The sequence below is a fragment of the Electrophorus electricus genome, chromosome 4 (assembly GCF_041902795.1).
Source record: "Electrophorus electricus isolate QZ-2024a chromosome 4, ASM4190279v1, whole genome shotgun sequence".
NCBI lineage: Eukaryota > Metazoa > Chordata > Actinopteri > Gymnotiformes > Gymnotidae > Electrophorus > Electrophorus electricus.
Window position 1 is genome coordinate 29,590,543 of NC_137500.1, and position 24,965 is coordinate 29,615,507.

General features: G+C 40.7%; 3 protein-coding genes across 7 annotated transcripts; all 3 read left to right on the forward strand.

Moving 5' to 3' along the window:
• Window positions 1–169: 169 nt before the first annotated feature.
• Window positions 170–12,969, forward strand: mcm3ap (minichromosome maintenance complex component 3 associated protein). 4 transcript variants are annotated; one of them, XM_081713170.1, is made up of 28 exons: window positions 170–2,061; window positions 2,222–2,457; window positions 2,586–2,667; window positions 2,810–2,957; window positions 3,192–3,394; window positions 3,499–3,638; window positions 3,919–4,116; window positions 4,228–4,496; window positions 4,659–4,821; window positions 4,966–5,126; window positions 5,252–5,475; window positions 6,079–6,347; window positions 6,455–6,555; window positions 6,697–6,828; window positions 7,047–7,160; window positions 7,391–7,543; window positions 7,715–7,912; window positions 8,012–8,080; window positions 8,176–8,310; window positions 8,542–8,695; window positions 9,117–9,390; window positions 9,562–9,659; window positions 9,997–10,435; window positions 10,534–10,800; window positions 10,931–11,060; window positions 11,507–11,710; window positions 11,885–12,032; window positions 12,404–12,969. In XM_081713170.1, exons 1-28 carry the CDS (start codon window positions 588–590, stop codon window positions 12,575–12,577), a joined length of 6,357 nt encoding a protein of 2,118 aa, XP_081569296.1. In that variant the 5' UTR covers window positions 170–587; the 3' UTR covers window positions 12,578–12,969. The 4 variants fall into 4 exon arrangements, with proteins under 4 accessions (XP_081569296.1, XP_081569297.1, XP_081569298.1 ...); XM_081713171.1 differs by having other exon boundaries at window positions 11,519–11,710; XM_081713172.1 differs by having other exon boundaries at window positions 9,997–10,387; window positions 11,519–11,710.
• Window positions 12,970–13,117: 148 nt separating this feature from the next.
• On the forward strand, window positions 13,118–20,775 carry LOC113567698 (lanosterol synthase (2,3-oxidosqualene-lanosterol cyclase)). Of its 2 annotated transcripts, XM_026995794.3 has the most exons (22): window positions 13,118–13,313; window positions 13,560–13,728; window positions 14,094–14,232; window positions 14,351–14,459; window positions 14,743–14,864; window positions 14,983–15,079; window positions 15,173–15,308; window positions 15,763–15,871; window positions 15,949–16,067; window positions 16,562–16,659; window positions 16,812–16,839; window positions 17,111–17,167; window positions 17,501–17,572; window positions 17,660–17,710; window positions 17,869–18,018; window positions 18,095–18,191; window positions 18,392–18,497; window positions 18,581–18,646; window positions 18,867–18,956; window positions 19,060–19,230; window positions 19,383–19,461; window positions 19,583–20,775. In XM_026995794.3, the coding sequence occupies exons 1-22, from the start codon at window positions 13,300–13,302 to the stop codon at window positions 19,718–19,720; spliced, it is 2,217 nt and encodes a 738-aa protein (XP_026851595.2). In that variant the 5' UTR covers window positions 13,118–13,299; the 3' UTR covers window positions 19,721–20,775. The 2 variants fall into 2 exon arrangements, with proteins under 2 accessions (XP_026851595.2, XP_081569300.1); XM_081713174.1 differs by lacking the exons at window positions 19,383–19,461; window positions 19,583–20,775 and having other exon boundaries at window positions 18,867–19,001; window positions 19,112–19,230.
• A 1,993-nt stretch (window positions 20,776–22,768) lies between these two features.
• On the forward strand, window positions 22,769–24,433 carry LOC145657655 (uncharacterized). Its single transcript, XM_081713882.1, has 3 exons — window positions 22,769–22,837; window positions 23,650–24,134; window positions 24,294–24,433. Exons 2-3 carry the CDS (start codon window positions 23,740–23,742, stop codon window positions 24,400–24,402), a joined length of 504 nt encoding a protein of 167 aa, XP_081570008.1. The 5' UTR covers window positions 22,769–22,837; window positions 23,650–23,739; the 3' UTR covers window positions 24,403–24,433.
• The last annotated feature ends 532 nt before the right edge of the window (window positions 24,434–24,965 follow it).

The window sequence follows — 24,965 nt, forward strand, 5'->3', positions numbered from 1 at the left end:
GTGTATATATGTATTGTGTGTGTATGTATGTATATATGTATGTATACGTATATGTGTGGATGTGGGTAGGTAGGTAGGTAGGTAGGTATATGGTTCATTAGTGTTATGTGACTGTAGTTCCCTTTTAATAGTGTTTGTCTCCAAAGGGGGCAGTAGTTAGTTTTGAATATCACGAAACACACCCGCCATTACGACGACGAATTGAAAGTGTCGGTAGGTCTTTTTAACTAGCTAGCTAGGATAACAACATTGGGAATATTCCATTGTTTCCTCACCGATAACAATTATTTTGTTACAACATATGATGTGGACAAACCAAGGACAATATCCGTATTTGGTGTTGTAGTGTCTACCTTGTAGGAAATTGTGTTATGAAGGGTGTGGTGAGAAAGACAACGTTGCTACCAAGCTATCCTAAAGAAATGGCTAACCAAGCTAGCTAGCTATCCAACAGTACCTAAGTTAGCAATTTGTCGAGGTTTACAGTCCGAAGAGTCACATTAACATGGTCATCTTCGTGTAGTTATAGCCCACGGTGCATATTGTGAACCAGTATTGTTAATTTGATCACGAGACTAAACATCAAGATGAATTCGTCTAATATTTTTGGCAGACAACAAAGTGGCTTTCAAGTACCGAGTAATACCAGTCAGAGTAGTGGCATATTTCAATCATTTGGTCAGCAGGGCACAAGTAGCACAACCCAAAATATCAGCTTTGGGCAACCATCAACGTTTGGCCAGCCTTCAGCTTTTAATCAGCAGTCAATTTTTGGTCAACTAACTGGGCAAACATCTGTCTTTAACCAAACTTCATCATTTGGTCAAAGTGGTGGGCTAGGACAGTCCTCATTTTCTTCCATGGCTCAATCACCGGGTTTTGGACAACCAGCTTTAGGTCAGGAGACACTTGGATTTGGAACACCTTCACCTTCTACCGTGCAGAGCCAGACTCCTGCCTTTGGTCAGGTATCAGCATTTGGTCAAACATCTGTATTTGGACAACCCACATCTGGATTTGGCCTTCCTTCCACTAACTCTCAGCTGGCCACTAGTTCTGTCAGCACAGGAGGTACTCAGCCCAGCTTTGGGCAGTCATCTTTTGGTCAGCCCTCTGCCTTTTCTTTGCCTACTGCTACATCAGGCTCTGTTGTGAGTGGTCAGAATAATACACAGACATTGTTTAGCTTTAAACCACCAAATGAGGCTGTCTTCAAACCAATTTTCAGTGTCAGTCCAGAGCCTCCTAACCCTCAGCCGGCTCCTGAGCCTTTGGGTTTACCCAAGCCAACGGCGAGTGGTTCAGACAGCAGTGCACCTGGTGGCTCTGGTGTATCTCTTTTCACAGGTGTAAAACCAAGCACTCTGGGCTTCAGCTTCTCTCAGCCTGGATCTGCCCCTTCTGTCTCAGCTACAAGTGGCAAGATTTCCCAGACAGAGACACTGGGTGGAAATGGTCTCCAATTCACATTCTCACAACCTGCCAACCCATCGAGCAATTGCAGCAGCACTAGTGCTCTTCAACCCTCCACGGTTCCCAGCAGTTCTTCCTCATTCAGCTTCTTAGCAAAGGTCCTCCAGCCCCAGACAGAGACTAAGATGCCCCTGTTTGGTGGCACTGGCACTGCTTTTGGCCAGCCACCCTTTGGATTTAGAGGGCCAAAGCATGGACAGAGTCAGGCTGAGAGATTAGGAGATGAGGAGAGCACAGGAGAGCCAGAATTTGGAAGTCTTGGGAAGGGCATGAAACGAAAAGATGAGCCTGTTGACCCAAATTCCAGTCAAGGAAAAAGTTCCAAAATTGAGGAGGTGCAAGGTGGAGCAGAGGCCCCAAGGCACCTATCAAAACGGCCCCTCCTGCGGAATCGAGGACCTGCTAGCGGGCTATTTCGGAATGCCTTAAGTGGCTTGATGAAGACGTCAGTTAGGAAAGAAGACCGCCCCCTCAACTGGAATGAAGAAGACAGACCAGATCCCCCAGTTCCAGATGCAGATGTGTCTGCTACCCCACCTAGAGCTCAGGTTCCCATTAGAAACATTCTGGAGAAAGCAGAAAAAGCTGGTGAGGTTTTGTTTTATATTCATATTTATTAAAGCATATGATACAGCTACCATGCCCATTTATAATCTGGAGATTGCTGTGAACTGACCCCGTAATCCATAGCTATGTCAGGACTATAAAGTGTCATAGTATATTTGGCTCAGTCTGTTTGTTTTTGAAGCTTTTAAGCCTGAAGCTGAGAGAAGTACCCCAGCCCGAAGAGCTCGACATGGGGAGAGCACTGACAGCCTGGCTAGTCTCTCTCCCTCTGAGACTACTGTCATACAGTGTAAGGGAGTTCCCCCCCACATCAACAATAAAGGCATGATTGGAAAACATTTTGGCCGCTTTGGAAAAGTGGCCAGAATATATTGCAGACTTCAAAAAAATGTAGCCATTGTACACTTCCATGACCATGTAAGTTTCTCCTTTTTTAAAATAGAATATGTTTTCTAGATTCTTGTCACAGAAATTGTATGTTACATTTGATACCATATACGACGTGCTGTATGATACATGGACTAATAGATTTCTGATTTTATCAGGCAACAGCAGTTAAGGCAAAAAAGAGGGGTAAAATTATCCAAGGGACTGAAATACAAATATTTTGGCAAAGAAAGAAACAAAGTAAGTGACTGCATTGATCTTAACTTAATCAGATGATTCATTACCAGATCATCTGATACATTTGCTTGATCAAATATTTGTTTTCCAACTCTATTTTTGTATCTGACAGTCAAAAATAATTATGCTATATTTACCCATTAAGGTCCAAGCGAAAAAGCAGAGAGAGCTCCAGAGATCAAGGATGTTGGTGTAGAAGGAGACTCGAGGCCTGTGGGCTCCCAGCTCACTCCACTGCGAAAATCTTTGCCCAGATCTCCAGCTGTCACCAGTTCCATCTCTCTCCCTAAAGGGTACCTGCTCCAATTTTTAAAAAAATTTGCCATTCTTGTATCTAATTAGCACACATTTTGCAAATTAGCATGCTTGCTTACTCTGTTTGAAGTACTCGTGTACTCCTCCCTAAGAATGTTTCTCTTCATTTCTGCTCAGCTGTATTTTAAGAATACTCGCTTACACTTATATTCAGTTTTGTGGCATGCCCCACTGGTCATTATTACTGACTCTGTTTTGTTTTCTTCTTTCAGGTCTCCTGCCAAGAAACCCTCTGTGACAACAATACTCCAGTTTGATAGTGAATACCAACAGGAAATGGCCTTAGAGGGCCACAGCCTAGATCGCCCAATGATCAGTCTTCCTTCATCCCTCCAGCATCTGATTGGTCAGGAGGCTGAGACAGCAGAAGAGAAATACCGCCTTCTTGAACAAAGAGACAAGATCCTTCGACAATGTACAGACACGCTGCTGTTATCTTAAATGAATGTATTACTGCCTTTATTGCTTGCAAAAATGTAAAATGAATGTAGCAACCATTCTTTTTTTTCCTCTTTGTAGTGAGACCCAAGAGAACAGACTTGGACATGTCCAAAGTGTTTGTGGGAACATGTCTTGATATGTGCCCTGAAAAGGAGCGTTATATGAGGGAAACTCGCAACCAACTCAGTATCTTTGAACTTATTCCAGACACAGAAAAGGTTTCTCCTTTCGGTTCTCTTCCACTCACATGTCGGAATCTTTATTTTATTTCATATTGAATGAGGAATTCTGTTTAAACTGTTTTTGGTTTCAAGTCAAAATGTTAACCATCAGTAGTTTTACAATGTCTTTATTATTGTTACTTAACTTGGTCTGGCCCTACTGTTTTCTCTAAATTTATAGCCCAAAGAGCTTCATGAGTGTGTAATTCTGAACATTGAACAGTGACACTGGTGCTCATTTGGAAACTGGTGAAATCAGCCATGCTCTACTGTCCAGGTGGACCATTACGCTGCCATTAAAGAATACAGCAGGTCATCAGCTGATCAGGAGGAACCTCTCCCTCATGAGCTGCGGCCCCTGCCAGTGCTGAGCATGACCATGGACTACCTGGTTACTCAGATAATGGACCAGGGGGATGGCAACTATCGTGACTGGTATGACTTTGTTTGGAACAGAACCAGAGGAATTCGCAAGGTGTGCCCCAGTGCTTCAATTCCCTTTTTTATTCAGATTGCTTTTGTTACTATAGGCAACACACTTAATGCCTGTGGTTCTCTTCTACACTCTTGATTTATGTTTTTACAGGATATTACGCAGCAGCACCTGTGTGACCCTATCACAGTATCGCTGATAGAGAAGTGCACTCGCTTTCACATACACTGTGCTCACCACCTCTGCCAGGAGCCAATGATTTCCTTCGATGCCAAGATTAATAATGAGAACATGACCAAGTGCCTCCAGAGTCTGAAGGAGATGTATCAGGACCTGGCCACCAAGGAGGTGTACTGCCCCCATGAGGCTGAGTTCCGCCAGTACAGTGTGCTGCTCAAACTCAATGAAGGAGATATTCTTCGGTATGTTTCTGGGTTAGCAGTGAAATGAGTTGCCATTTGGTCTTGTACTATGTTTAGTATTTGTGCAAGTAGTGTGTAGTATTGCCTTACAGACTGTAACGTTTGTATGCAAATTGTGAGTGATGCAGTGATCACAGAAACACAATTTTTTTTGTCTTATAGTGAAGTGCAGCAGTTTCATAAAGAAGTCCGTGACTCAGCTGAAGTGAAATTTGCAGTACAAGCCTTTGCAGCCCTCAACAGCAACAACTTTGTCAGATTCTTCAAGCTAGTGAAAGCAGCATCTTATCTGGCCAGTTGCATTCTTCACAGATACTTTAATCAGGTGTGTGCTGTTTAGAGAACAAGTCATATCCTCTAAGAATATTTACCCAAGATTTCACTAATGGAATGTTTTTCTTGGTAAGGTGTCCAATTTGATCAGAACTAAAATGCAGTTTTTTTTTTCTGTGTGTGGGGGCGGTGTTAGGTGAGGCACACTGCACTGAAGGCCCTGAATATGGCCTACACTGTGGGCTCTCAAAGGTCCACCACCTTCCCCGTGGAGGACTTGGTCCGAACGTTGATGTTTCGCAATGCTTCTGAAGCCACCGACTTCCTGCAGCAGTATGGACTCAGTGTTACTGATGGGTAAGGACTAACATTTACTTTTTTTCTGTTCTTGGAATATTTATCAAAAACATAACAGTTTACGCTTTTTGGGCTCTTTTGTGTGTGTGTGTGCGCGTGTGTGTGTTTATGTGTAATTTCTCCAGCATGGCCGAGCTGAGTCGTACAGCCTATCAGGAGCCAGACTTGCCCCTGCCCCAAAGGAAGTCGATGGCCATCGAGAGGAAGAGGGCGGTACTGATAGGGGAGGTTGTGAACGGTGGAGCGCTACCCAATCCCCCTCAGCACATTCCAGTCTGCAGCTTTGATTCGAACAACAAATACAGAGGGGAGGGAGCTTCTTTTGAGCTACCTCCAGCTGCAATAAAAGGTTGTGCAAGAGCATTTTCATATACTTATCTTAAATTGCTTGATCATACTACTTTTTCCTTGTAAAAGAGTTTAGTGCTGTGGTTTGGGTTGTGCCAAGTCATTAAACACTCAAAACTTCAAAAAATTGTCATAAACGACCAACATAAAGAGCTTAGTTCTTCCAAGTGTGAATGTTATGACGACTGACTAGGCACCAAGACTGTGCACCCCAACTCACTGTTCCAGAAGTGTCAGTCATTTAAAAAAGCAATAGAAAGAACAACTTTAAGTTTTGAGATTTAGGTTGTGATTTTTGATTTCAGTTCATTAGTCCATACAGCTGAACAGTCTATTAGACAATACATGACTTTTTTTTTTTTTCTTTGGGCACAGATCTGAACCATCTGTAAATTCCAAATATGAGCAAAATGGTCTATGCGAACAGTCCCCTTAAATCAGTCATGCAAGCAATTTAGGAATGAATCTGTGTATATATAATTGGTTGTTGCATGAGGCCTCTTGTACCATCATGGTCTTCCTCTAGGCTTAGTAGTCTAATGGGGTTAGTCATGTGACTATACTGAGTGGTTTACATGTCTCCTCTTGTGCTGTGTGTCTACAGTGGAAGTTCTTCCAAAGCCTCTGAGTGCGACAGATGCAAGATCTCATCTCAGACCTAAACTGCTGGTAGAACCTAGTCTGTTTGCAGAGTCGCCTGCAGTAGTGGAAATCCCTCAGCCCACAGAAACGGAGCAGACTGGGGAGCCTTCCCAGCTTGTTGTCCCTGGGCTGCCCCTGAACCCAAAGCTCACGTTCCAGCCCATAGCACAGCCCCAGCCTATCAGACCCACATCCCCCCCTCCAAAACTCGAACCAGCCTACTCCAATCAGGTGAAATACTCAGAAGGTGGGATAAGGACAGGATTAAGGACAGCTGTGTGTAGTTTATGCATGATGAATATGTAAAGATAATTAGCATCCTCCTGTGCCTCCTGTAGGATCTAATGAATGAGCTGGAATCTGTGGTGGAGGAGGTTTTGCAGGCTGAGGTTGCAGACATAGCCAAAGCTGGGGCTGAATATGTCTCTGCAGCTCTGAGGTCTGAAATGTATTTTTCAGTATGTTATTATTTGAGAGATATATAATGTATAAAAATGTGTTTTTATTTATTTGTATATAGTTTGTTAATGCATCATCCTGTTGTAATGTGGGCATATCTTTGTGCCTTTGCACACTGCAGCGTGAGTGAGACTGAACTGGAGACAGTGGTTTGCGAGGTGGTGACTCAGATGCTCAGAGACCTGTCAGCTTCAGAGATAGCTGCTGAGAGGGAGAGGATTGCTGAGGAGAAACGCAAGCTAGAGGAAGCCAGGTGTCTGAATCTCTGACTCTTTGTTCAGGCTCACAAACAACTGAGAGGCTTTTTTTTCCACATTTCTTTAGTTTCTATTTGGATTGCAGTAAGAAAGTGCCACACAACTGCCAACTTCTCTAAAAGCACCAGTGGGATTATGTAAAATGTTGACATGAATGCAGAACATTTGCGATATTTGGATTAAGACTAAGTTTGCTTCATGCATTTGTTTTCAGGCAGAGGTTGGAACATGAGGCCTTCCTGGACGAGCTGAGTTCAGATCTCTGTGCTGAAATCACCGAGGAGGTCCTAACACAGTGCACCAGGGAAACAGCCGATGCAGAAATAAAGTCAGTCCAATTTTCAATGCAGTTAAAATCCAAACTTGCTCAGAGGCATTAAATATCTTATTGCAAATAGCAAGACATGGATCTCCCTCTACAAATTGATCAATCTTAAAAGCATGTAGTACCAGGAATTAATCCAGAAATTTTAATGTATGTGTGTACATGCATGCATGCATGCATGCATACATGGGTGTTCATTTTTAGTACATATAGAACGAATGTCTTCCCCATAGATGTGCGCTGGAGGAGAAGGCTGTATATGTGGCCCACTGCTCAGAGGAGGTGTGTAACAGCTTAGTGGAGGAGGCACTGGAACAGGAGATCGCTCATCTAGCCAGAGACTTGCTGGCAGTGGAGTTACGGCGAATACACAAGTTTATCAAAAGGTATAAAACACTTTTATTGCTGTGTCAGTTCATGTGTTTAATGTGTGGTCCTGAAGAGTGCACTTGTGCCCCTCTCCACAGAGTTGTCTCTTCTGCTTTTATATGTTTTTGAGAGTTTCTGCTGTGAATTTATTCCATGTGTAATGGACTCTGTGTTTTTTGCATGTTTAGGTGGCGTGATGTGGTAGCTGTGCGCAGACAGCTAAAAAGGCAGATGCGTGGGTTCCCTGCAGCCCCATGCTGTGTGGACCCTCGCTTCAAGCTGAAGGCCTGGGCCCCCAGCGCTCCGTCCCCCAACTCCAAGGACGTCCTCGCACGAGGCGTTGTCAACCTGGGCAATGCAGGGAACATGGTCGTCTCCTGCACCAGGTAACCACACCGGATTTGTCACTGCTCACATTCTCAGTATCACCATTAAAGTCATAACTGCGTGTTATGGTAAATGCATTTTATTTTTTGTAATTACAGTCTACTAAAAACAAGGAATGACAGCATCCGTCAGATGAGAGTGGACTTCTACTTTAATTTGTTACTGAGGTGAGAGAATTTGGACTTGGCTATGTGTCTGAGTGTGCAGTGCACACTTCATTGTTGATCTGATTGAATGATTTGTGTGTTTTTCTTTGGTGCAGTGAGCGTATTTGGGCTCCTCTTGACCTGCCCATGCTGGTGGCTGAAAGCACCCCCAATCCACCTGACAGAATCTTCTGGAAAGCGGCTCTTCTGCTTCCCAGTGACCAGGATGATGACATGAGCTTTGCTGACAGGTGTGAGAAAGACTGCATGGCAACACTTTGTCCTAAGTGTCTGGACCATCATGTTTTGTCAAATTAGCAAAATCAGTCATTTTAGCTGTCTTTTGAGTCAATTTTCATGAGATTTTACAGATTAAAAAAAAAAAAAAAAAAAAGTTTGGAATTGTGTTGGAAAAACATTTGGAAAAAGTTTGGAATTGGGAAATCCTTCACAAAAAACACTTTTTGATGGCTGTGCTGCAGCACCCTAAAACACTGGCTGGAAGTGAAGCTGGGTGGTGCAGTGAGGAGGGAGGAGAGTGCAGCAAAGGTGGAAGGGAGCATGCAGACACTGCTCATCAGCAACAGCCTGAGAGATACAGGACTGAAGACCCACAGAGTTCACCTCTGCATAAAGGTGACTCCCTCTGCTGACAACCCAACACAGTACCGCAAACATTCATGTCTTTGTCTAACTGTTCAGCATTACTGTTAGACTGGGTCTGTACTGTACCAGTTATGTTTTCTTTCTCTATACATGTATTTTTATAATTATTTATTTCAAATTCTCAGATGTTGAATGCAATGGTTTTATTTCTGAGTACAGTTGAGCTCTCCATGTAATAAGTGATCTGTTAATTAATGTATTTATTAGATTTATCAGTTTTTGGTTATATTTTGGGTTATTGGGTTTTTGTCTTTTGCAGTAATAAATGCTGTGAGTATGGCATTGTGGTGTGTTTAACAAAACCTTCTATTGCATAGAGGTCCTGTAAAAGGATGTTGGAATTTAGTTCTCTCAAGTTTAGTCTTGATGTTCTCTCCCCATCTCCTTGCAGGTGAGCCATGGTCCTCTGAGCGAGGAGGGCCAGAGTCAGCTGGAGGAGGGAAAGGATCTTCTGGGAACCAGTGCCCTGCTCATGCTGCTGCCACCGCTGTCCAGCAGAGGCCATCCTGGCCTGGGGGAAGCTGACGGAGATGTGCCCTTGCTCTCTGCTCTTCTCCAGCTGAAGCAGGTGCAGCAAGCTAGTTGCTGGAACACAGCACTTCCCCTGGTGCTGCTTATACCTGGCCAGCTGGAAGGACAAATTACTGAAGAGAAGCTAGAGGAAGGTAGTGGCAGCTGTGTACATATACAATGGTGTTATTACAAAGTCATCACTATTTTTCTGTTTATCTCTCATTTTATCAATATTCAAATCCACATTTTCCTGAATATTTGTGACTTACAAACTCATGAGCTTTATGACCATGTCATTAGTTTTTCTCTCCTTTGTCCTATAGTTCTTATGTTGAAGACCCTAGTTAATGATGGGCTAATCTCAGAATACATCTTTATCCATGTTGCGGGGAACATCACTGACCTGCAGGGATCCCATCAGGTCAGTCCCATCATGTTACTAAGCCCCCAATCTAACACAAGCAGCTTTGGTACAGAGACCAGAATCAAAAGAAGTCAAAATATGCAATATGATGATGATTTTTCATCTGTAAAGTGTCCCTTCAGAGGGTTGACTCTTACTGTGTGTCATGCAGCATCCCATATAATACACATGAAATGCCTGGAAGTCAGCATGCTAATCCATAGCCTTCTTTTTCATCTCCAGCTTGTTGTGTTGTAGTGATTTGATCACATATAGCTCAGAAAAGACTGTATGAAGACAAACGAGATTTTGTTTGAGTAAAAAATACAGCTGTTGTTTTATTGATCTCCATCAGATTGGCGAGGCCGTGCGCTGGCTGGTAGCCCACTCTCCAGCCTCTACTGTCCTCTCTTGCCAGCCCCTGCTCCAGTTTGTAGAAGCAGGGCTGTGCCGCGAATTCCACGCCAGGTTCGGTCATGACAAGCAGGAGCGGCTCCAGGCTGGTTTCCCATGCCAGGAGCCAGCAGCCATCATTCGCCTGTATAATAGTGTGCTGGCCTATCTAGCAGGCATGGTCAGCTCTGAGCAGCTGGCCAGCCTCTCCTGGCCCCCGCCTGAGTTCTCTCTACCTGAGAACAAAGAGCTGGTGCCACACCTGGAGTGGAATTCTCCACAGCATCTGGCCTGGCTGAAAAGGGCCATTCTCAGCCTGCAGATCCCTGAGTGGGACCGGCCCCCTCCAAACAGTATGTCTGTTGCACTGATGAAAGTTTCTTCTGACTTTCAGTTTCTAGGTGTGCCTTAGGTATTTCATATATTAAAGCAGTGCCACGTCACTTGTAATTTTGAAAATCCTTTGTAAATAATTAAACAAATGTCTCTCTTCCACCAGCTTCGTGGCCCTGTCTATGTGCATACATATTTCAGTATGTATCCCAGATCCCTAGCTCTGCCCAGAGCCAGCCCCTCCTCATGTCTCGCCTGGAGCACTTGCTAGCCAGAGTGCTTGCCCAACAGCAACGTCTAGCCAGTGATGAGGAGGTCGATGATGAGAAAGACAGGCCTTCCTTTAATCACATACCCTGGGATGACATCTTATTCCTCTGCATAGAGCATCGGCTGAAAGACTGGAATCTACCAGAGACTCCAAATGCAAAGGGTGAGTGTGTCATTCATGGGGATTTTCAGAATTTTGTTCATGTTCTCTGATATGTGTCTATGTAGTTACATTTTCCACAGCTTTTTGTTTTGGGGACTGTGGTCAACTTGGCTTTCTATGTCTGTTATAGATTCCTTCACTGACAGTGGCGATATCTGGGTGTACTATTACAAAGACCAGCTTAAGGACTTCCTTCCTCCAGAGAGTTGGGTAGCAGCTGTAAAAGGCACTCACATGGAGAAACGGCAGCATGCAGATGGGTAAGAATCACAGGCTGTAGATGCACGTAACTCTTCAGTCCCGAGTCCCACGTTTCCAACTCAGTAATCAGCTTTTTCTAGTTCTTGTTTCTCTGGTACAGGCATGCTGGGAGGAAATATCGTTTAAGGGAAAAGAACCCTCAGTGTCATGCTATTCTGTTTTGTTTACATTCATGGATTAAACCTGGCACTTTTCCTGCAAATAAGACATTTCTCAGGTCATTGTGTAGCCAGATAGCTCAGAGTGATTTGATCAATCTCTGGGAAGGCTCAGAGAAGTAGAGGGTGAAAAAGGTCCATAGATCTTGATTATTCAACTAATGCAACCATACAACAAATGACGAAAAATAAAAACAAAAATATGGGCTGGCTTGTCCTTTATACTCCATTATTTATCCAATATAGAGATAATTTTGCATAAATTCCTTATTTGAGCTTTCAATTAGGTTTTCTTCCAGGTCAAAGGTGAGCTCAAGGCTCAAGACTCTGACCCCAGCTGCACAGTTGCCCAGGCAAAGGTTGTTCCAGAGTCAACCGGAGGCCGAGGAGAGCCCTTCTGTGCTGGACATCACTCGTACTCTCTCCACTCAGGAGCTGCTGCCCCACCATCTGCTTTCTAGCATCCAGTTGGAGAAGGCTCATAACCAGCGGTTAGTGAAACACTTCAGTCTGACCCTTAACAGTTTCTAACAGCTGTGTTGCATGTTGATGGATGCCTTGAAAGTGAAGATAAAAGTAGACCTAATCCCTGGTTTGTTGAGCTTGGAAACAGGTAAAGCTGTCTCCTCTGGACCAGTGTGCTGAACCTTCTGATGTGTGTTCAGATTTGAGCAGCAGCTGGAGCGCTGGTTGGCACAGGATCCCCTAGACTCTGTCTCCATGCCTCTCTTCATCCCTTCCACGCTGCTGTCTGTGCCTGAATTTTTGGCTCCCAGCCGCCGCCCTATTGTGTCTGCTGCCTCTCTAAAACAGGTAATCTCAGACCTGATTTTACATTTTATTTATTTTTCTTGCTGCAGTAGGCAGTCCTACTGTGTTTGTGATTGAAGGTACTTGTCATTGAAGTTGAGTTCTGGGAAGTGTTTTTAATAGTGTAAAATCTATTGCAGTTTGTCTCTGTATGAGCTGAAACATGAGTTTTTACAAAAAACATTTTTATGTAAAAAGAAAAAAAAAAACAACTCAAAGAAATCATGGACTGGTTTTGATCTTTAGCTGTTTGAAGAATAACTCCATTTTATTTAGTTTTGCATTTAAAGTGTGACGAGACACAGGTGTTTTTGCACAAACTCTGTGTGTGTGTGTGTGTGTGTGTGTGTCTGTTTGTCTACCTACTTTTGCAGGGGATTGAAACCGATGACCCTGCTGAAAAGGTTCCTGCCACTTGCAGAAAACATGCACCTCTGTCTCTGACACAACGGCTGGAGGAGCTTGAAAGGTTGATATTAATCAATCAAGAGGAAGAGATGGCATGCAGTCTCAAGATAAACAGCCTGTTGGAAATCATAGAAGACTGAGCAATGTGCTCCTATCTCTTAATACTTTCTGTGGTATTATAGTTGCTTAATAGCCAGTGTTGGATTGTTTTGAAAGGATTTTTAATGTATGTATTAAGTTTTGATGCAATACATTGGCCTTTAAAAATAACTTTTTTTCCCTTTTAGTTTTGTATATCATGGTAGTTGTAATTAAAAAAAAAATCAGCTGCCATTTGTACTTTAACATTTGTTATGGTTCAAAGTAATGTGCCTGGCACATGAGTTGATTTATTTGCTGATATTTATGTTTATATGCGAGTGTAGAATGCTTTTTATTGTGTTTTATTTATAGTACAGAAATGTGTGAGCTGTATTTTTGCCTTCTGCCCACTTTTGGGAAAGCAATAAAGTTATATACTGAAAGCTTGTAACCATTCTAGAAAGATTGAAATTGCTCTGCGTTGTGGCAGCGACTGCAAATTATTTGAATACCACGCCCATTTCCCCACCTTCCTAAAGGATAGTTGGACGAGCCGTCCTATGGTACTATCACTCCACGCAGAAGATGGCTCGGAAGGCGTCGCTGAGGGTTGTGGGGAATTTAGTTTTATGGTGTATTTTCGTGGACGAAGGTTGCATAAATGACTAATGTAGAGAACTACGTTAAAAAAAAATCCTCGTAGAGGGAGGATCGTCGGTGTCGGACGAAATTTGACGCATATATTTCAACTTTTAGAGAGGTTTAATCATAAAGTGACAATATGAGTGAGGGGACGTAAGTATATTTCAGCGCATAGGACAGATTTATTGAAATGCGATTTTAGAATACGTATGGGTTAGATCCTGAGGACATTTGTGTGCTTGTGTAATGTACTGGAATTAGAGTATCACTGGGGTAGCTTTTTCATGTTTTTTATTACTAACTTCACTTTCCATGTTACTTTATCGGCCTGCGTTATGGTTTCTTTATTACACGTTCTTAGTAAAACCTAAGTCCCAGTGCATTACCCAAACACTCCAGGTGTCTGCGGAGAAGGGGAGGACCCTATAAGACTGATCCAGCGACGGCCCTAACACGATGGAGGTTGTCTAGCGTCGAGGGGCGACAAACATGGAAATATCTGGAGGATGAAGAGAGCGTGGAGAGGAAACAAACGATGCTGGAGGCTCACTGCCTGGGTCTGGACACGGTAAACAACAACGAGTACAGCTTGTAATAAATGTGCACCAGTTGATTTAAAATTGCCACTGCATAACTGCAGTATGTGAATAATAAACCACACACACACAAAAAAAATCCTCATCGTATTTTTAAAGTAATGAAATAGAATGAGACGTTAAAGAAGTCAGAGCAACCTAATTTCAAAGTCGAACAAACTCAAGAGACGTTTTAAATTCATTCAACTTCATATTAGTGTATACAATATATTAATAATATAATACAGCAATGCTGTCTGCTTAATTAGCTCCGATTAAAAAAAAATGATAGTGAGCTTTGATTGTGTTATTTAAACTTTTATGTAATAATACTCACCCAACGGTTATGCCCCCATAGAGGGAGTTCATGCCAGCTTCCCCTGCTGCTCTGACAGCTATCGAGGCTGCACTCAAAGGTATGGAGTTTTACAGCCGTCTCCAGGCTGAGGACGGACACTGGACTGGTGACTATGGTGGACCACTTTTTCTGCTTCCAGGTACAGTGCAGTTCTTCACATAAAAATGTCTTTAGCACAAATAAGCAGGAAGGTACGAGCGACAGTTATTTTATTTCCTTGGAACATCTTATCATATAAGTGAATCTGCATTTTGCAGGCCTTCTCATAACCTGCCATGTTGCTAAGATCTCTCTGCCAGAGGCCTGGAAAAAAGAAATGGTGAGGTATCTGCGTTCTGTGCAGCTGCCAGATGGAGGCTGGGGACTGTAAGTTTGACATGATTCAATACGTGTAATCAAATGGTTAAAGGAGATCATGGCAAGTAATTTTCCAGGAAAATGAAACAAGTTTAGTCAGTATTCTTTGTCATAAATAATAAAATCTTCTGTGCAGTTAGTGGAAATGATCAATTCTATCTATTTGATCTAAACATATTAAAGGTCTATTATCACAAATATGAAATACACCATGTCAGTGACAACATAAAAAACCCACAAAGGGGTCTATTTAAAAAAAAACAACAACCTGCCTCTATGATTAACTTTCCAGGCATGTTGAAGACAACTCTACTGTGTTTGGTACAGCCCTAAGTTACACGACACTGAGAATCCTGGGAGTTTTGCCTGATGACCCAGATATGGTGCGGGCAAGGAACAACTTGCACAGTAAAGGTCTGTGCTTAACACTTAAGAAGTACAAATGCACAGTGAGCTGTTATTTAAGTGAGTGAGATGCAGATGTGACTCCACTCTAGTCTTCCACTGTTACTGAATTCCAGTCCTTTTACAGGAGGCGCTGTAGGTATACCATCTTGGGGAAAATTCTGGTTGGCCATCTTGAATGTGTACAGTTGGGATGGAATGAACACACTCTTTCCAGAGATGTGGTACACAAACATTTCAATACAGGCCATAATTTTTGATGATTTCCCTCATTTTTAAATGAATGTATTCCATTTCAAGTCTGTGTTATCAATCAGGCTGTTTCCAGCTTGGATGCCTGCACATCCATCCACACTGTGGTGTCACTGCAGGCAGGTGTACCTTCCAATGAGCTACTGTTATGCTGTTAGACTTTCTGCCCAAGAAGACTTGCTAGTGCATAGCCTGAGACAGGTACAATACAAACTTAAACCAATAGAGGGAGTCCTAGAATAACACTCATCCTTTAAGTGAGGCTTGTAATGGCCATTAATGTTGGGTGTCCTGGGGTCCTTCCAGACTTCTTTGACATATATTTTTATGCCCACATTCAGTTTTTATAATTGAGATTAGCATGTGATTTATAACTAAATGAAGAACACCTCAATGGTTTTCTCAGCCCATTTGAGAAAACTAACTAAACATGTTCAATTGAAACATTGATTTCAACTGAAACACATGGAAGGTTTACATATAAGGTGAACTCTTATATAAATGGTCGGAGGGGTCATTGGAATATTATTTGGTTTCTATTCAGACATACCTGTCATCATATATCATTACTGGATTGCACATTTCGACATGTACATTAGTTAAATTTCTAAGTATTGTTTTACAGTATTTTACAATGTATGCTATTTATTTATAGGAGTTGTATGTCCAGGACTATTCAAGTATTAACTGGCCAGCTCAAAGGAACAACATTGCATCCTGTGATATGTACACCCCCCACAGCACCCTCCTCACTGTTGCCTACAGTAAGTGTATATTTTTGTTTGTATCTTTTTTGTTGTTTACAGTCAGCAAAATGTGCCAGCTAATCTCTATTTCTCAGTGATCATGAACATATATGAGGCTCACCACAGTACTACATTGAGAGAGAAAGCAGTCAAAGAGCTGTTTGATCACATTAAAGCAGACGATCGCTTTACCAAGTGCATTAGTATTGGGCCGGTAAGTTACCCGACAAGCATCTTTCACATTTTGCCTTTAATGCCGTGATCAAGAATTTGTAAAGATACAATAACCACATTTTTGTTGTAAACCGATTGGTTTCCACTGTTAACAGTCAGAATCAGGTTTATAGGCCAAGTATACTGACATGCACAAGGAATTTGGATCCAGCTGTTGGAGACTCTTGAGCAATACAGTTATCTTCAGTAAAATTTATTTCATTGAATGCAAACAAAAGAATTTGAATACATATATGCCATTTGCTGCCTCTTGCATTTAAGGCTGTGGCCTGATGAGTTGTCAACTTTTGGTTTTAAAGCTTTGACTTGAACATGAACCAATGCTTCTTTATACCATCATTTTGTTGTGTTTTTTTTGGGGGGGGGCTGTTTGGGTTTTGCTTTGTTGTTTACTTTGCAGCAAAGTTGAAATTTAATTATTGTTAGTAAATACCCACCATGAAAGCACAGTTTATATTCTGGCTGTATCCTCAGATCTCAAAGACCATTAACATGTTGGTGCGCTGGTATGTTGATGGACCCTCATCAGCAGTCTTCCAGGAGCATGTAGCTAGGATCCCAGACTACCTTTGGTTAGTGACATTTGAGTGACAATTGGACATTTGTGATCTGAAGATTCCCATGTACCTTTCCACTCAGATGTGTAGAAAGCACTCTTTAATGTCATAATAGAAGTATATTTAATAACATAAAGACTTATACAAAGTCACCTGTCCCTTCCCAGGTTAGGTCTTGATGGCATGAAGATGCAGGTGAGTGTCTGATTCACCAAATGTTCATACATACAGCTTTTATTGTCACACAGTAAACAATTGAAAGTGATCAGGTCAGGACTGGGTTTAGGTAAGAAAGATTCCTGGAAATGTTCTTAGTCCATCAAATAGTTATGACAGGTGTATTATGCACTTACCACTGCAGTGCTTTTGGCTGCCATAGGTCAGATAAGATCATTTCATTCATCGTATGGTTTTGTTGGGAATTGTGTCTCATTCTTTTTAAAAATCTGCTATGATTTTCCTCCAGGGAACCAATGGATCCCAACTATGGGATACTGCTTTTGCAGTACAAGCATTTCTCGAGGTATGAAAACGTGTCTGAGGTATTTAAATATTCATTTATTAAATAGTCAAATCAAATCAATCAAAGTTTGTCACATATGTAAACCATTCATTAAATTGCAAATAAAATAAAATCCAGACCATTGTGTTTTAGTGTTCCCCTGGGTGTTATTGCGTATCCCTAGGTGTTGTTGAGTATCCCTGGGTGTTGTTGAGTATCCCTGTGTGCTATTGAGTATCCCTGGATGTTATTGAGTATCCCTGGGTGTTATTGAGAAGCCCTGGGTGTTACTGAGTATCCCTGGGTATTATTGAGTATCCCTAGGTGTTTTGCCATTGATGTTTTCATGTGCAGGCACATGCCCAGGACCACCCCCGCTTTACACAGTGCCTGAAGAAGACCCACCAGTTCTTTAATCTAACTCAGGTAGGAGCAGCACAGACTTTCCTCACTGTGTTCCATAGTTGCATTTTAGAGCTTTGTGGAATCCAAGACCTGATTTCATTATTTCAGATTAAAGAGAACCCTCCAGAATATGAGAGATACTACAGACAAATGAACAAGGTACTGTAAGCATGCATTTAATGTTAATTCATTATCTGAATTTGGAACTTTTAAATGACTTAAAACATGTGCATGTGTGTGTGTGTGTGTGTGTGTGTGTGTGTGTGTGTGTGTGTGTGTGTGTATCCCTGCTTCTGCTTTTTGTGTGTGTGAATCAGGGAGGTTTCCCCTTCAGCACACGGGACTGTGGCTGGATCGTGGCTGACTGCACAGCGGAGGGGCTCAAGTCAGTGCTGTTACTGCAGGAGCAGTGCAGGTTCATCACTGAGGCCATACCTCCACAAAGGCTCTTTGATGCGGTCGATGTGGTACGGCCCTCAGAAAACCCCTCTGCGCAACGTACAATTTATGACATCGAGTCAAACTCTCTCTCTCTTATTATAGCTTCTTAGCATGAGAAACACTGATGGTGGTTTTGCCACATACGAGACCAAGCGTGGAGGAAAGCTGTTAGAGCTCCTGAACCCTTCAGAAGTGTTTGGTGAGAGTTTGTTAATAGAATGCGAGATTGTTTTTAACTCAACCCTTTTGAAAATCTATGCCTATTTAAGTAATTACGAATATATCACACTGTATTTTTTGCATGGTTTTAGGGACCTCTTGTTACATTTTCAGTGAGGTACTGATGCAGCTGTTTTTCTTGCTCAGTTTTGTATTTAACTACTTTGTGCCGTGTGACAGGTGATATCATGATTGACTATACCTATGTGGAGTGCACTTCAGCCGTGATGCAGGCTCTACAGCATTTCCACCATGTTTATCCTGAGCACAGAGCCCCAGAGATCAGGTACTATTTCAGTAAACCGGTCACAGCACTTATTAGTACATTCAAAGCATGCCAGGTGTTGAGCTCTAATGTGTTTATTATAGGAGTACTCTTCAGCAAGGGCTCAACTACTGTAGACGGGTGCAAAGACCTGATGGCTCATGGGAAGGGTAGGCAGAGCTTCAGTACTAATTTGAGACCTGAAAATTATAGAAGCTTAGAAAGGGACTGATTGATTTATTGATTTTTTTTCTTTGATTACTGTAATGTAGCATTCTGTAATGTATTACATATATTACAAAGAAAACAAAATCAAAATGCCTTTTTGACTAAACACATAATATATGTGAATATGTGCCTTTCCTTTTACTTTTGTGTCTGTCCTTGCAGGTCTTGGGGCGTGTGCTTTACATATGGAGTCTGGTTTGGACTGGAAGCGTTTGCATGTATGGGACATATTTTCCAGGATGGGTATGATGGGTACGTTACAGACCCATAAACCACGTGAAAAGTCGGCTCTTTCTGGTCAGTTCATGAGTCAGTCAAGCTGTCGTACTGGCTTTTCCTGTTCTTCGTGCTGCAGACTGGTGTGTGCTGAGGTGAGGCAGGCCTGTGACTTCCTGCTCTCTAAGCAGATGGGAGATGGTGGCTGGGGAGAGGATTTTGAGTCATGTGAACAGCGCCGCTATGTACAGAGCAGAAACTCACAAATACACAACACCTGCTGGGCTCTTCTGGGTCTGATGGCTGTCAGGTATTCACCATCCCCCAAGTACATTTGTTTAAGCATGCTCATTGATTGATTTAAGATTTTCTTTTTATTAATCAGAATTTTATTTTTTTTAATTAAAAATTCATATTTATCCACTGCGTATAAAGTCCTTCATTCCTTTATTCATACTGTAGGTACCCTGACCACAAAGTCATAGAGCGTGGGATACAAGTTTTGATTGACAAGCAGCTTCCCAATGGAGACTGGCCACAGGTGAGCTGTGTTTTTCCATTAGTTTATTTATGCATTAAGATTTGTAGTCTCCACTGTCAGTCTACTGTTCTTTTAAAATGAAAAAAATTTACATAATCCAGACCCTTCTTGACCTTTGCAGGAGAACATTGCTGGTGTGTTCAACAAGAGCTGTGCCATTAGTTACACATCCTACAGGAATGTGTTTCCTGTTTGGACCCTGGGCCGTTTCTCACGCCTCTACCCCTTTAGCTCTCTAGCTGGGAAGGTGAAACTTTGAGGCACTCAGGGGTCAACTGTGAGGAGTTCGCATTGCTTTAGTGTTTCATGGCCTGCTTTAATGCCTGAAAAGTGTTCAGTTTTCATAAAAACTGATTTGCTGCTAATATGAGATTAGAACTGAAGTATGTACACTGATCTCTTATGATTGCAGAGATTATGTTCCTTGATTTTGGTACTTTTTATGTAATTTTGAATGTCTTTTTTTGCACATGTGGAGCTTTGGTATAAAAGATGTTTTTGTCATCTTAAAGACCTGTAGGGTGAGCAGCTGTCCCCGGTCAATCAGTCATGTTTTCCTGAAAGTGAACCTCAACCTTTAGATGCACGCACCTCATGTACCTGTAGTATATTTCTGTTGCTTAACTGAAGAATCACATCTGGGAAAGACATTATTCCACACCTCATATTCTCATCATCTACTTTTTTAGAAGTAAAGCTGCATGGTTTTTGTGTCAAATTGTAACGTTGAGCAGTAAGGAGGAGGACGCATGTGCGGAGAGGAGCGAGATTTATTATGGGCAAATCCAAAATCCAAGAGTCGTTTAGGCAGTCCAGGGTCATAGAGCTGACACAGAGAGTATGAGGGTACATGACTAAACAAAAAAAACAGACACACACGAAGGCAAACGGGGAAGCAGGCTATAACTAAGGCTAGGAAACACGAAGGCTAAGATAAACACAAAGGCACGGAGTACAAAGAAACAACCGTAATGAAACACATTCAAACAATAATTCAAACGCATGAAACAGTCAAGCATCCAAACAATGAACAACCACGACCAAGGCACACAACAGAGTTTAAATACATGAACTAGAAATGAGGGACCAGGTGTAAGCAATCAATGTGAGGACAAAACGAAACTATGGAACGGAGCTAAACTGAAGACAAGGAAAATACGGAAGATGGAAGGGACTGATCGTGACACAAATGCATGATATGTTTCATTCTTCATCCTGTGAATGTGTCTCTTTTCAGTCAACTCTTTGTAAACAGCATAATTTTCTTTATTGGTTTCTCTTTGTATGTTGGAAATAAAACCATGCTCATCTGAAGACATTGATTGCTAAAATATCAGAAACATATTTGTTGATTTTGTAGAGATTGATGCTACTGATAGGTTGCTAGGTTTAGAGCTAGTTTAGATGCACATGGTATTGACCTTTTACACACAGTATTTTCCTTTAATTTATGCAGTAATCACTGCTAAAGTGTATTGCTAGTCCACAACTGGTAAATTCACATGCCAGGTTTAGGGATTTCCATAGTTGTTGGCTCTTTAGATCTAATCAGTGCCTCAGACATCACAGAGAAAAACTCTGATGCACCATAAATAGTAAACATCTTTGTGTGTGTGAGAGTGTGCATGTGCACACACTCAAGTGAGTGCACATGTCACCTATACTAACTTTTATTTAGATTTGCAGCCCTAGTTGTGTTTAGGAATAAACATTTGATCAGGATAATAAGTTTAGGCTTGGGAATTTATGTAACGTTAAAAGCACATGTATGTATGTGTGTATGTGTGTGTGTTTGTGTGTGTGTGTGTGTGTGTGTGTGTGTGTGTCTTCTAGGCAGCTGAAACTTTGGTTCCAGTCTATGGAATTGTTTTAAAGTTTTTGTAAAACACACTGTAACAGTGAACATTATTACTACTAAATACTAAATATTACATACAAATAAAAAATTGCCACACCTTTCTTAGATAACCTGTTATGCAAATATTTGTTATGTTGTGTTATTTTTAGGGTTGACCCTGAAACTAAAATGTGTTTGGTTACCTGTCATGTGAAAAGTGGCTTGACCTGTTTGTGAGTCTTAGTTATGGGCATGTTTCATGCTATTTCTTTCTCTCATTTTATATTTTATTATTGTCATGACATGTTGGGTAGTTTCTTCATAGTTTATGTCTTGTATTGGTATCTCTGTTTATATTCAATAATGTGTACTAGTACAGTGTGTGTTAACAAAGCTTGTTATGTGATTAAAAACTGCATTCCATTATGATGCTTTATTATTAAGTATGGCATACACTGGTTACCAGTCACATTTGCTAAATGAAAGAAATCTTGAAGTCAATTACAAAGACAAAATTTCTATATAATTACAGACATATTTTATTCCTTTTTGCTTTAAATTTATGATCAATTGTATACTTTCAAATCATTATTATATGTATGCTTATATTCATATCTGTCATTTTCTGTTAATACAAAATATGATGTATAACATATATAATAATCAAATTCTCTGTACAATGAAACTTTTTGTTAAACAGTTTGTCCAAAAAGTTTTTGTAAAACACACTGTACCAGTGAACATTATTACCACTAAATGCTAAATATTACAAACACAGGATTACCACACCTTACTTAGACAACCTGTTATGCCTGTTATTTTTAAGATTGACACAGACATGAAAACATGTTTGATTACCTGTCATGTGAACAGTGGCTTGACTTGTTTGGGACTTTTATTTACAGGGGTGTTTCATGTAATTTTTCTCACATTGTATGCTTTAATATTGTCATGACATGTATTAGGAAGTTTCTTCATAGACTATGTTTTGTATTAGTATATTTATTTATATTCATTAATGTGTAATGTGTACCAGTTTGTGTTACCAAAACTTATGATAAAAATTGTTGGTGTTGATTATATTGATTGCTTTATTTTTAAGAAGTATTGCATACAGTGGTTACCAATAACATCAAATGTAATAAATCTAGAAGCCAACAAAAATGACTAAAACCTTTCTCAGAAGAATCCCAAACATATTTATCCCTTTGTTTTAAATTTATTGTAATACATTTTATACTTTCAAATCATTATCATATGTATGCTTAAATTCTGTCATTTTCTGTTAATACAAAATATGATGTATAACATATATAATAATAAAATTCTCTCTACAATGAAACTTTTCTGTATATGTCTTTAAGCTCTAAGTTGTACTACTCCAACTCAGAGCTCCTATTGGTAGGTGAGTTGAATGCATAAGCATAACATGTGACCTCTTTACTGAGGCTCTCAAAGCTTGTATAAAGAGACAAACCTTCTGTGTGTCCTTTACTGGAACAGAGCTTTTACACACCTTGGAATTTTAGAGACATTGCTGTAAGTGAACCTCTTGTCATTATTTTAATATTTCTTATGCTGATAATATTATCATTCTGAAAATGATATCTGATTTTTAACATTTTATTAATGATCTAATACATTGTAGATGACCTTAAACAGTTTTTTTCTTACTCTTTCTTTTTTCTTCAACCATACTTCAGCTGAAATGGGCATTTCATAATTAGTGTTAACACTCGTATTGATGTCAAACTCGTATTATGTAAATGTTTAAGGTATTAATACCTACCACCTTAAGTCTTATTTTTTTACGTGTTGAGGTTGTGTGTGTTGGCCGTTAAAGGTTTTCAGTTTAATGAAGAGTCATATGTTTATTAATATATTTATCAACAAACTTCTACATCTGATGTAGAAACTTCTACAGCTGTGCATTATAGTTCCAGAATTTCTTACGTCATTACAGTGTACCAGCAGTTTTTCTTTATTTGTAGTTTTTCTTTATTTTATGATAATAAACAAGTCACACTACACATTATCGTTAGTCTGTTTATTGTCAGCATTAATTTTATAGTTGAAAAATTAAAAAATATATACCTCTAGAACTTCGTCACTTAAGCATGCTATTTAGGATAAGGTCTTTAGGATACGTTGACATGATGAAGTGACAGTTCGTTAATTATTTTTAGCAAATTTAATGACAAAACAATTAAATATACTTTTTTATCAATATTCTTATTTTGCATACTTTTTAACACATGGAGATATAATCCAATATATTTAAAATATTATCAGACATATTACAAAATATTTATTTAAAATTATAAAGCATGATTTTGATGTTTTTATTTCAGGAGAGAGTCTTACTGGCACCAGCATGAACCCCAACTACCCACAGCAGCCATGGCCATGGGGACAACCTGGACAGATTGGCCCCAATCCAAATGCTCCTTATGGCAACATACCATACCAGCCCCAACCCCCACAGCCAGGCCTACCAGGATTCTGTCCAGCCAGTGTATGTCAAGGACCTTGTCCGTGCGGGCATGGCCAAGGAGGTTATATCCAGGGGCCAGGATGTGGGCCTGGATACGGGCCTGGATACGGGCCAGGATATGGGCCTGGATATGGGCCAGGATATGGGCCTTTCCATGGGCACAGTCACGGGCATGAGCCTGGACGTGGGCATGGCCTCGGGCACTTGCTTGGGCACTTGCTTGGACGTGGGCATGGGCACGGGCATGGACATGGGCACGAGTATGGGTACGGGCACGGGTACTGGCACACGGGTCACTGGCATGGTTATAAGCATGGGCATAAACACTGGAAACACAGAAAGGTGAGAACCCAATTACATAAAACTGAACAATAAATAAGTACATTTAAACACTACACAGAATTGTGCAGTTACTACTCATGGTAAACATGCAGGTGTGTGGCTAAATTAGTATTCATATGTCCTATAACTGAAATATAATTTGTTTCTTCCTTTCCACAGCATTCTGGGAGCAGCTCTAGCAGTGATTCTGATTAGGGAATGGATGAAGTTTGTCTACACATCGAATCTTTATGTTATCCACACTTCAAAAAATACATTAATTTATTAAAGTGTTCATCAGCATTAATAAGTAGGCTGCACTACATGTAATTGTCAACTTTATGAGATGAAATATCTGATAAGTGACTGAATGACAGGACACAAATTCAAACTCAGTATAAAGAAACCTCCCATCATTATACAACTTTAAAGCTACCATTTTTTACTTACTTTTTAAATAAAACTTTAGGGTCCAAGAGACCAAAGTTAGCAGCATGGTGCAACAGGTGTCAAATGACAAAGGACCTTCACTGGCCTAATGGTGGTACTATAGCACACCCTTTTATATTTTTTGTGATTTTCTCTCACAATGTCATTTTTAGAGATAGAATTCGACTTCAAATGCATTCCTTGGCTCCCCCCCGCCCCTCCCAACAAATCAGATTATTAAGATCCACCCGCTTTTTTGCTAATTTGCATAATATGTGACACTTTTGCAAAGTAGTCCTAGATTTTTCTTGTTGCCATTGTTGCCATAGAATCTCATTAAGTGTCTCAATAGTTATCACAAAATAATCTCAGTAATTATTAAAAATAATCTGAAATGTCAAAAATATGGCATAAACTCTTTAT